Source organism: Camelus bactrianus, chromosome 7 (genome assembly GCF_048773025.1).
Source record: "Camelus bactrianus isolate YW-2024 breed Bactrian camel chromosome 7, ASM4877302v1, whole genome shotgun sequence".
NCBI lineage: Eukaryota > Metazoa > Chordata > Mammalia > Artiodactyla > Camelidae > Camelus > Camelus bactrianus.
The window spans coordinates 70,413,665-70,426,587 of NC_133545.1; the positions used below are offsets into that span (position 1 = coordinate 70,413,665).

Genomic DNA, 12,923 nt, shown 5'->3' on the forward strand with positions numbered 1-12,923 from the left:
ATTTACCACGGATACCTTAAAATTAATGTATGCACCCTCGTGTGAATATAGCCATATTAGAATTCATTGGGGGGAAAAAACCTATTAAAATTAATAAGGAGAGACTGGATTAGATTCACTTTCTTCTAGGAATAGTGCTTTATGTTTTTTGGGCCTTCTTCCAAAAATTTTGAGTCTATTTTGATATTTTTGTAATGCTTCATATACTTGTGCACATGCTTATTTTGCAAAGATTGTTAAAATACTGATTTTCAGGTATTTTTGAGTAGTGGCATGCATAAATCTCTGTTAGATTCCACATCCAGTTCTTTGTTTCCAGAAGTAGGGTATGGTGTATTTATTTAGAACTCAATGAATACTCATTAAGTTGGGAAAATTCACTGACATTTTGTGAGTGTTATAAACTCACCCTAAATACAACATAGGGCAAAAAGAGGTATGGGGACTGGATTGTTTTGAATGATATCTTCAACTTTTGTTTTGCCTGCACATATATATCAGTTTAAAAATGTACTTCCCCATATAACAATATTAACTTATAAATTCTATATGTGTACTGTAGAACTAATATGCTAAGAAACCTCCGAAGAGACTTCTAAGTTTTTAAGATAAGTGAAGTTTTACAGAGTATTGGTTTAAGTGGCATATGACAGTAAAAATCACCAGAAAAAATTGTATAAAGTGTTTTCTACATGCTTAGTTATTAAATGTCTTTAATTATGATGATATCATAGTACCATTGGAAATATCTCAGCCGGCAATGTGAACACAGGGCATTGTTGTCAATATAGTAAATATAAGTCAATTTTTATAATAGTCTTTCGATAATACTAACTTTTTTGACCAACTTTGTAATTGAACTAATCAAATCACTTTCCTGCCTCGTAATGAGGTTGAAAAAGAGCTAGTTCTGGGAAGAGAAGCATCATCTCTGCCCTTTTCTTTTTGTTCAGTGCAACTTCCATTACTAGAATTTCAACTCCAGTCATTAGTTTCAGAAATCTTTTGAAGCTACTGGCAAGGATGAAGTAGGTTCAATCCGAGAATATACTGAGTAAATTTACATCTGAAGTGTAGAAGAGTACATTGAAGTTGCCTGTGTAACTGAGGTTGCTCTCCACCCATCATCAGTGTGAGGGGTTTCCATTTCTCCTTATGGTACCTGGAGTGGGACAGATGACCTGCGACCAGCTCACACACAGTTCGTAAGGCCAGAGGAGAGGGGGTGCTCGTGCCACTCCATATAATAAATATTAGTGAACTTTTTTTTTCTAATGTCACTTGCTAGAAATGGATGAAACTCTAAATTCTAATGTTTCCTTCCACACTTCCAGTGAATTATTTTGGAGACCACTGACACATGGTGTATTCATTTTTGAGTTCTTATCAAAAACATGGTCTTGATTATCACTTGAAGAAAGTAACTGAAAGAATAAAACCTATGATTGAGGCCAAAAGCCCAACTAATATTCTAATCCATGTTCACTTACAAAGTGTTTGATTGATATCTATAGCTCTGTGCTATGAATGTATGGCTATACATTAAAATGTACATTCTCAGGGGGACAGGGGTTGGATTCCAAGAGACTCCTTTGGTAAATGCTTCTTTATACCAGCCTTCCATCATTAACAGTTATTCCATGTTGCATGTTCTTGCAGTCATTTGGCATTAAAAAAAAAAAAAACCTTGTCAACAATTTGCTTTAAGTTAAAGTTAGTAGATTTCAGAATTAGAATTTTCAGAGCTATAAGTAACCTTAGTGATATTGTTTCCCTCTGTTTCTTTAAAAAAAAAAAAAAAAAGAAAATCTTCAGAGCCCTAGCAAAGAGACGCAGAGTTAGAATGAGAATGAAAAGCTGGATTCCTGACTGAGGCTGGGCTGTCCATTACCACACTGCTTCCACTGTTTGTCCTTGCTTCATTGTGAAAGAGAAGAAGTATACATTCGGGGACTAGGAGACATGAATTCAAGTATATTCACTCAACTCAAGTATACTTACTCACTCAATAAATAAAGTACAAATACGGCAAGCCATTTCAGTTCTAAGCCATTTGCTAGGTGCAAGGGCTACGGCTGATTGATGTCAGTGAGGTTGCTTGCCGTCAAGGTGACTTTATTTTAGTGGAGTGAGACTGCAGACGTGGGGCAAATAAAAAGTTAGGTAACTTTTTTACGCATCTGTAAGTCCTTAAACACTATTTAGAATACCAAACTGTCAACGTCAAATTTCTGATTCTCAGAGAATTCTGAACATTAAGTAAGCATTGTTGCATTTACAATGGCAATTTTTAAAAGGTATCTGAGAATAAAATATAGTAAAATAATTGCTTCCAAAGTTAAGTTGGCACACTATGCAAGACATAATTGAAACAAAAGAGAACTGCAACAAAGCAGTTACATTATCCTGTCCTTTGACATTTTACACAAAGCTGTTAGTCTTTATCTGGAAAGGAATGTCCTGCCATGTATATACTTAAATTCTATCCATATTAAGGTATATCCTAAGGATGTTAGTGTGTTTAACCACAGGAATGACTTAAATTTTGCATGCTAAACGGTATAGTAAATGTTTGACAGACCTTAGTGTGAACTTCCATAAAATCAGTAATGTCTACGTCTCTTTGAAGGTCGTAAGTGAGGTGTCATGTCTTCAAGATTCTGTGGGGGATGATTTAGATGAAGGCCTCTCAGAGTATTTTTCATGTGAGAGTTGAAGAATGACCTTTTCTATGAAAGGAGACCAGGGAAAGCATACCCGGCAAAGGGAACAGCAAGCATGAGGATGTTAAACCAGGCAAAGCATGATGTGTGTAAGGAGCAGGAAACAGGCCAGTGTGGCAGCAGCAGGACGAGCGAGGGAGAGCAGGGCCGGAGAGCTGGACGAGGAGTCAGGCTGGAAATAGATCATTCAGAATCTTCTGGGCCGTAGAGAGGTTTTCATTTCTTTGTAAATATGGTGGGATCTTGGAGTCCTGGAGTCCAGGCTTTTTGACTGTACATGACTTGTAAGGTGTCAGTTAGTCTTTGCTTCAGATATCAAGGGAAGATAATTGATCTTCTACCTTGCAGAGTTTTTTTTTTTTAACCCTCTATGCCCTGACAATATGTTGAAAGATATATTTGTCTATCATAATCTTCATATTAAAAGTTTACTTTTAATATTTTTAGAAATAGATTGGCCTCATGTAAACATTTTCATTTTATAATATAATAATACTTCTTAGTATATGGTGTCCAGCGTGGAGTGCTATATTGAACTTCTAGACCATCTGAAATCAGATGGTGCTTTTCATATGGAAGAAATAATTCTCAAGCCTTTAGTAGAGAAAATATGCTATTACCCTCTTCCCAAAATTTAAGTTACATATTTATACTATATATATATATGTATATTTTAGGGTATGAAGTCTCTTTCTAATGCCGGTGAGTTGAATATTTCACACTACTCGTGGAGTTCAACCCAGCTCCCAGCCCTTGTCATCACACTTAACTGAATTGCCATTGTGCTCTTGTGCTCGCTGTGTGCTGTGTCCTGGGATTGGTGATGCACATACACTCATCCAGCATGTAAACTAAAAATTCACCAGCTTTATTTTGAGGATGTTTTCAGATTCTGTATTCCAACTTATTACAGTGTTATTAGTGTAATTCTTATCAGCAACCTCAAACATTTTGAGGAATGCCTATTTTTGCTTTTAAAATTTAATGTAATCAAAAAGTTATTGCAGTGATCACTGTCACTTTTTGATTTAATTTATTTCAGACTCAGAAAAAGATGTATTTAGAGGTGGAAGATTTAAAATATCCACAGATTCATAGTGAAGAATTGTACACAAGACTGGTCTCTTGTTATTGATGAATTTGGTTCATTACACGAGAACTTGCCCACTTAACTCCGTCACTAATGAGAAAGGATTCCAATTGTGATGCTTCCATACAGGGTCTCAGCTCTTACTTACTATCAACTAATTTTCTCACAGTTTTCTGGGATATAAAAAATAGAGTGCAGGGAGAGGTAAACCTAGCCATAATGTGATTGTGAACAAAGTTTCTTGATGAGCACATTGTGTCTGAGTTGTGTGAAGTGATTAAGCTAGTTTTGCTATTAAAATTTAGGGGAAATATATAAACTTTTAATTTCTTAACATTTTGCTGTTACTAAAAAAGTAGGTTTTAATATCATGAAAAGGATAATGCAATATCAAAAACAAATGTTTTATTATAAATATGAATTCTAAGAGTTTCATTTGAGATAAATATATATGCAAAAGTCATTTGTGTCTGTCAGAGACTTATTACTGTGACTTTCCAAATTAAGTTTGCTAATATGTACTACTTGTAAAATTGAATGACCCAACCAGCATTGGCTTGGACCTCTGTCTCTGAGTGGTCTAATCTATTATGTAATAACTGAAAGTATATTGAGATGAATATTCGGAGAAACTTGCTTCTCATGTCTCCCTTACGTGTTTTACCAAATGCATCTGCACGCATTTTAGAATCGTCCTGCTCTGTGTCTCTGTACACATTTATAGTGGGTAGTCTGGAGAATTCCGAAGAGAAGTTTTGGGTGAAAAATGTTGGAAAGAGACATGCTAACTTATTTTTTTCTTGCATGTGATCTGGTTAACAAGGAAATCTTAATTCCAGGGGGAGAATTTATTTGAAATTTTTAATTAACATATTAAACAATGTATGTTAAGTAGCTTTTCTCCGCATTCCTTTTCTCAGTCAATTCCTTTGGGACTAATGTTTGTATTAGTATTATTAATGTTAGTATTTTTATTAGTATTATTACTATTAATATTATTATCATTTTAATTATGCTGTTTAATGCCATAATAAGAAAGGTGAAGACATGGTTTATGATAATACTAGGAACAAAAATTTCATAAGTTTAAGGAAATAAGTGAGTTGCATTTAGAAATTCTAGTATTTTCATGAAGTTACTTCAATTTATGGAGATTATAATAAAGTGGGGACCATGGGTAGCAGCAATATTCTTTTTTCTTAATGTATTTAGCAACTGCACATTAAAACTCGTCCTGATACACGGTTATACAAGTTGAGAAGTATATTATTTCAAATTCTGAAAAGCCCTTGATATGGTGATTTGATAGTGCAGGAATCTGTATTAAAATACATTTAAAACTTAGAATTTGTAAGTGTGAGAGGACTCAGAAGAAATATAAGCAACTTTCACCTTAGTAAGATAATCATATAATGTTTCATAGAGCTCTGGAAAAGATTTTTTTAAAAATTAATATCTTTAGTTGCAAGTATAATACATGATCATTGTGTTATATTGGAAAGAAGAAAGGGCAAAGATGAATCCCATTATAACTACTAAACCAGCGATAGTGCTGATGTTTGCTATGTACTCATCCCTTCATTTCTCTTTACTTCTCTTTCCTCTGAAAATATAGGCTGTTTTTCTTTTCTTTGTGCTGAAAGTCTATATTTAAACTTAAAACCATTTTAAAAGAAATACAACATATATGTTCATTCCAAATGTAATCACTCTTTTATATTACTTAATAACAGTATAAAATTATTTTTGTCATAATTGTTGTGACCATTTTACTATTGTTGGACATTTAATTTGTTTCAAGATTTAAATGGCATTTTTATAAATGTTAAGATCATTAAATCCTCTCTCCACTCCAATAAATATTTCTTGAGTGAGTGAATGAATGAAGTATCTGCACATATCTACATATTCCTACCTAATTTGTATGTATAATTCACTGTTATCTATCATCTAATCCTTCTACATTTCATATATCTAAATTTTGCTAGAGATAGATATAAATAGAATTTCTGGAAAAGATATGCTTACAAAAAATAATGTGATTATTTTCTAAAATTATATAAATGGATCTGTAATTTCTTCATAACTGAAAATGACTTTATAGATCCTTTGGAGTATTCTTAATTTAATGTAGGAGAGGATATTAGAGTCAACTGAGAGATTGTTTCAGAAGATGTCCTCTGCATTGTGATGTGCTTCTTCATTGGTGGGGTAGCAGGCTCCCCAGGTGATTCTGATATGCCTCAGGGTAGAAGGACCACAGCTGTAGCCCAACATCATTTATTTTACATCAGAAAACTGAAGCCCAAGGAACAGGCTGGCCCGATTCTGAGATGTTATTACTGCAGCAGGGTAGAACCAAATCTCCTGACATGTTTACTTTCCACTATGTCTTTCCACAGTTTTTTGTAAGTATGTTCTTTCTAATAGATATTAAATGGAAAAAAAAATTCAGGGTCACAGAAACTTGAGGACGCTGGGTTAAACACGGTTTTCTTTTGTAAACTGTAGCACAGAGCTTTTCATGTACCAATGTGGTTTGTTATCCTCTTGATAAAAGAATACAACATTCGGCATTTCCCCAAGTTATTTCAGGTTGGAGTTAATAACCCGTAGAATATCTTGATGGACTATTGTCTTTTTTTTAGGGACTGTTGCCTTTTTCTTCTTTATTGCTTTGCTATACACCTGAAGCTAACATTGTAAATCAATTACACTTCAATAAAAAATAAGAATTTTAAGGAAAAGGGACTATTGCCTTTTGAAACATTCTTTGACAGATATTACTGGCCATATTACCATGTTCAGGCATGTATTATTCAGTAGTAAAACGATGTTTCTACCCTACAATGGATAGAAAAATTTAGACATCCAAATATGCTTATTAATAATCCTTATTTTTCATGTATATCTAAACATTGGTATTTTTAAACAGTGGACTTCTAGTTTTATTATGTATCAGAATCACCTGGAGGCTTTGTTGAATTACTGGATTGCTCAGCTTCTCCCCAGGTGTTTGTGATTCACTAGGTTTGAGGTAGGGCCTGAGAATTTGCATTCTGAAGTTTCAGTGGTTGCTGGTACTGCTTCTCCAGGGACCACACTTTGAGAAGCCTTTGCTTTAAAATAAATATTGAGGTGTTTCACACATTCAGAGTGTTTTGCAGCTGAGAATGATGACATCTTTCATTAGTTGGAACCCTCTTTACATTCATATTATTAATGAAAATAGTCTGTTTTAAAGTTCCCTTCTCTTATTCAAGTCAGTTGTGTTCAGGAATAGACACCCATAGAATAGAGGATGAATTTTAAAATATATTAAAATTCATGATTGTATCCAAGACCGAATCCTACTTACCATTTTTATTCTTCTCTTTACTAACAGTTGGAAACATGGCAGATATGTTAGGTTAAGTGTTCTTTTGCTCTATGGTGTCTCTTCCTTGTCATCTTTCTTCTGTGTTTCTTTTGTTAACCTTCATGGTGCACACACTTTACCTCCATTTTAGAAAAGAGAACAAATTAGTGATTCCTGCATATAGGGATTTTGCCAAAGTTTTGGCTTTCAATACTACTGTTTCCTTTTTTTTTTTTTTTTTTTTGTATTTTCAGTTTGTTAATGGGAGAGCAGTTATATCTTTATGGCTTTCACATGGATGAAAAATAGTGGTCTGTCTTCAACTATTTTTATTGATACCAAACTTTACAACCCAATCACACATTACCCATATGGGCACACACACACGCAGTCCCATGTAACTAAACCACACTTCCAAGTATAGTCCTTCCCCTTATTATAACGACTGTATTTTCATATTTTCTCTCAACACTTTTATTTGAAAAATAATTTGGTCTTGACCTATTAAATTGATGTTATTACCTAATGATGGATTGGATTTACAGCTTTAGAAGTCATTGATTAAAAAAAATCCCTATAACTAATATTTGTGTCTTGATCTTTCTAGTGTTGCGGTTTCCTGGGGACACACGGACACACACACACACACACACACACACACACTCACTCACTCTCTCTATGTGTGTATATAAGTGTTAAAATATCTTGGGATACTATTGGGTTATCTGGCTATAGAAATTTTCAAAGTCATCTAGTAAGTTGGACACTATCACTTTTTGTAGACCTGTGTTGCTACAGTCTACCAGCCTTCTGAGGAAATTTTCTGGTTGTCTACTTAAGTCTTTTCTATTGCTTATTACTTGCATTACTGCATTGTGCTGTGAAAGTAGTCAAATTTTATGGGCTGGTTTTTTTTTTCAGTTTTGTTTTGAGGTTTCAGTTTGTTTTATTCTTACACCTTGAGAATATGGAAAATATCAGTCTTTAAAATGAAGGATTTGATAATGAAGGTCTGAATTTAATTCAAAAATGTTTAGTTAGGAAAGAGTTAAAATAACCATATTTGAACTGAAAAAAAGTTTAACGTAGCCAAAACAAGTGTTACAGAGATACATTTTGGATAAATGAGCGAGATTCTTAGTTTCTTTCTAAGGTAATTTAGTATCTAAAGCATAGTTCAAATAGGTAGGAAATTAATCTCCAACCTTAAACTCTTGTGGGATTTTCTTGAATTGTTATTGATTGGATCTTTGCTCCTACCTCAGGAGACAAATTGGTTGAAGTTAGGATTCAATTGTACTTAGAGTTACAATAGATCTTTTCTTTCCTAGTATTTGTACTTTCTTTTTTAAAACAAAAATTGATAACATGTAAAAATCAAGGAAATACGACATAGAATAATCCTTCACTGGCTATTTTTTGTGCTCATGTGTACCCTTAGTTATCAAACCAAGAATTATGTAAACTTAAAGAGTGAAATTTATTTCACGGAGAAACTTTTAATTCAGTTGTATTTAAAGGCACTTACTCTATTATTGAAATGTACAATTTAATAAGTAACGAGTGTGGGAAAGCTCTGGTCCTCTCAAGATGATCCTGAGTGACTCCAACATTGAGGCAGTTAGGAGAGAAGTTAGGTTATAATGTGAATGACGTCATGAAGATACAATTTGATTGCTAACAGCAGGAATGGAAATTTGTGTGTCTGATGTCATTGTGGTAGTGTATTTTAAAATATTCTTTTCGATCTATTTTTTTTTTGAAGAATATGCTTATAGCAAATGAAGAAGTGAATGTAAGAATATCTGTGTTAACATAACCTGTAATGTTCTGTTTATTGTCTCTCTTCTGTGTAGCCTGAAAAAAATGACAGTGAGCCAGGCAGCCAGAGGATAAAACCTGTTTTCATCGAAGATGCTAATTTTGGACGACAAATATCGTATCAGCATGCAGCAGTCCATATTCCCACTGACATCTATGAGGGCTGTAAGTAAAAGAATGTGAACAACTCTTGGAATACCATGCTCTACTCCAACTTATATATCTCATATTAAAAAAAAAAAAGGGAACAAATGTGATACTTTTTTGTTTATAGGTCATTTAAGGGTCTGTGGTAAACTCCGATTTTTGTAAAAGAAGAAACTGATTTTCATAAGCGATATGTTGCTCATAGAAATCTTTGCAGGAGAGCCTGTATCCATGGAGATCTCCTTCTACTCTAGGGTTTAACAAATAATTCTGCCTTTCCAATTGATATGAATACCTTAAGATGTAACAGATATATTTTTAAAAATCAAAACTATGTAGTGTTAATACTCATACATACAAATATTCTTCCACAAACGCATGAACTGGTAAAGGAAGAAACATACACATTGTAGACTCTCCATTTCTTACCACTCTGTGTGCATCTCTTCCCTACCCTAGGATGTAAGTAGAAGATACCTCTGTCTTAGTATATTGCGGACTCGAGATGAAAAGTGTTGGGGGAAGGAATAAAGAATAGGCCTAAAGAAACAGAAACAGAGTTGATTGAGAAGACTTCACTGTGAGGAAGAGAGGAACAGTGTGTTCAGGGAGATGGAGAGGAGGAAGCTTGTGTCAGTGCTGTTCCTCAGAGACAGCGTGTGTATTCATAAGGGCAGAGCCTGATGATTGTAACTGGGAATTCGCCTTAGGACAGCCTCATCATCTGTGAGGACCAGCTGTGACCCGGAAAGCAGGGTCTTTGCTCAGTCACAGCTCTGGTCTTGGACGTTAACCATTCTCTAACCCGTTCTTGTTAACACCTTTCCCCTTTGTACCCTTCCTTTCACATAAGTAAATGTAAGGAGAAAGAACCACCTGAGATTTGAAAAGGTATGTTTCTTATAGTCCCTTTAATTAGGAAGGTTGTAGTGTGTGTTGGGTATCCAGAGTATATCCAGAACTGCCTGGGCTCTGGATTCAGCCAGGCTGACTTGAGTTTCAAATCTAAATGTTAGCAATATGTCCTTGGGCAAATCCAGTAACTTTCTGGGCAAGCATTTTTCTTAGCTGTAAAATGGGGTTAAGGTTACTAACCCAAAATGTCATTTGAGGGTGAAGTAAGTTAATATATTTGAGTTTGCATAATGATGCCAGGCCTGTAGTAAGCACTATATAAATGTTTGCTGTGATTATTAACTATAGTTAAAGTTTGTTTAGTCACACCTTTGTGTGTAAATACAAGTACTAATGTAAGCTTTTATTTTTTAGATTCACTATGAGATTATTTCTTGTATAAAAGAGAATTTTTAAGTACATGTCTGATTTGGTTCATAACAAATTTCATCAAATTATTTTATTCATTCCTTTTGTTTCCTCTTTTTAATATTTTATGTGTTGTTTTCATACTATCAAGTCTTTAAAGATATTAAACATAACAATTTTTCTCTATATTTAATGGAAACAAAAGGGGTATATGTAAGTAGTTTCTGATGTTACATAAGAATTAAACATAAATTTGAGCTCTTACAACTCACCCTATTAATTCCAAATTCTTTCAGGAATTACCTGGAATTTTGGTTGTGTGTGTGTGTTTTACTTTGTTGTGTTCTTTTTAAAATAATTTTTGATGTTTGCAATTAAAATTTGTAACTATAACAGCTAATCAGATAATACTGAGCTGCATGGTTGTGTTTTTCACTTGTTAAAAAATAGTATTTCATCTACTTTATTTCTTTAAAAAAATTTTTATTACTTACTATTTGTTAGATATATCTATGTGATAATAATCTTACTACTTTCAAAATGTCTTTCTTTTGAATTTACATTAGAAGAACAAACTGACTTGATATAGAAGTTATGAGTCAGAACATTCTTCAGTCAATACTCTGTGGATATTATATCACTGTTACCTCTATTGCTATGCTGAACAAACTTGAGGTCAGCTTGAGTGTTTTAAATTTGTTAGGAAGCTTTCATGGTTGTGTTTCTGGTTTGTTGCCAATGTGATTATCCAAAAATCCTCAAGCTTTCTGTTAAATTTTCAATGAAGGATATCAGAGCTTTGTAAGGAAGGAGGAATTTCCCCCCAATCCTTCTTGAGTTCTTTTTGGCTGGTCTAATACATAAGAAAGAGTAGATCAGTCTAAAAAAAAAGTATATGCATGTAAGTCTCATAAAAATGGGACCCCAGTAGTGTCCAAAGCAGGCCATTTATAATTTTTAGACAAAGAGACAATAATTTGAGAAGATGTAACAAAAAGGATAGGCTTGTGCTGGGGTTGCAGACTAATGAAGTAAGAAAGTGTGTTTATACAGCTTGCTTAGCCTTGAATTCCCTAACTCTGAATGAAGATGCTTTTTATACTCCTTGAATAAGGAGAACACCTTCACATGGGAGATTGAGTTCCCACTTCTAGGGGGAAAGAGGGCCAACATAGTTGTTTTTTTTTGTTGTTGTTGTTTATTATCATTTATTTTCCATTGGCTGTAATTCAAAATAATTTAATATACCATTGAGGCATATTTTGGGGGTGGCCTGCCCAGGGCCCCAACAACCTCACACATTTTAGAAGCAAATTTCTTTCTTATTCTAAAGGCCATACACCACAGTAGCAGAAATGTTAGTATTGCATGCATATTTAACATAGAAAATGAAAGTCTCTAAAAACACCTCCTGACGTTAATCATGATGAACAATTTGGGACATATTCTTATAAAGTATGTTTTTAAATGCAGACACTAACTAATGAAATAACTCAAGTGGCAATTTTCATATTGCTTTTCAGTTTGCTTCCCCCTTCCTCTGACTTACAGTAGAGAGGTCTTTTTGTTATTATTGAACTGTTAAAAGGCTGAAAATAGAGGAGGAAGTTATCTCTTCAGGAGTAGGTTACAGACAAAGAAAATGACTTTGCTTAATTTTTCAATGAAAAATACAGTTTCCCTGATTGATTAGAACGTAAAATAATTATAACCTAATTCACTAGTCTAGTAAATTATAATATTTCACTTATTTACTATAACTTCATTAAATAATTTTGGAGGGGACCCTGAGGTAGAATCTTTAATGCCACATTATTGGTAAGAAATGGGCTCAAATTTCAGATGAAATCTAATTCCAAATTTTACACTTTTAACCACTGCAATAGATAAAATTCCTGCTATTGTACTTTTGAGTTAATTTTGACTCAGTTATATTGCTTGGGAACCAGGATGTCCACAGAAGTAAGATACTTACTCTGCATGAGCATCTTCATTTTCTGATTTCTTTTGCTCTTTTTTTTTAAATTGCTGCAACAGATATAAAATATGACACTTAAAGTTAATCCAAGCATTTCTTTTTAAAGATTATTGTCACATAGTACACATACCTTTTTTTTTTTTAGTATCCTACAGAAGAATTTTGAATTTTTTTTCTATTTTAGAATAAAGTCCTTATAAACACTTACAGAGGGTGATTTTTAATAGTCTCAGAGAAAAAATGTATTACTTTGATTACTCTGAAAATCAGTAAGATAGAATATTGAAATAGATGTTTTCAGAAGTCATAAGATAGTTTGGTATATGGCATTTTTTTTTTTTTAAAAAGGAAAAGAAGCTCTGTCTTTGGATTATTTATTTAGTCCATTTGTCTTACTTAATATTGGCTTCTTCTTTGCTGAAATCTCATCAGTAAGACTCTGACCTTGCCTGGCCTGCGCTGCTTTAAAATTCATATCTGGTGTTGTAGGCTGTTTGAGTAAATGACACGGGAGTAAAATCAGAAATGTCAACAAGGTCTTGA

At 33.6% G+C, this 12,923-nt stretch overlaps 1 protein-coding gene across 11 annotated transcripts in view; it reads left to right on the top strand.

The window, feature by feature from the left end:
- Window positions 1-12,923, top strand: part of CACNA2D1 (calcium voltage-gated channel auxiliary subunit alpha2delta 1) — a 425,155-nt gene that overhangs the window by 260,158 nt on the left and 152,074 nt on the right. For all 11 annotated transcript variants that reach the window (XR_012508251.1, XM_074367566.1, XM_045510452.2 and 8 more), the window contains exon 6: window positions 9,028-9,157. Coding sequence is in view for 10 of the 11 variants with exons in the window: in XM_074367566.1 (XP_074223667.1) it covers window positions 9,028-9,157 (130 nt within the window). In the remaining variant the exon portion in view is untranslated. The remainder of the gene's footprint in view (window positions 1-9,027; window positions 9,158-12,923) is intronic.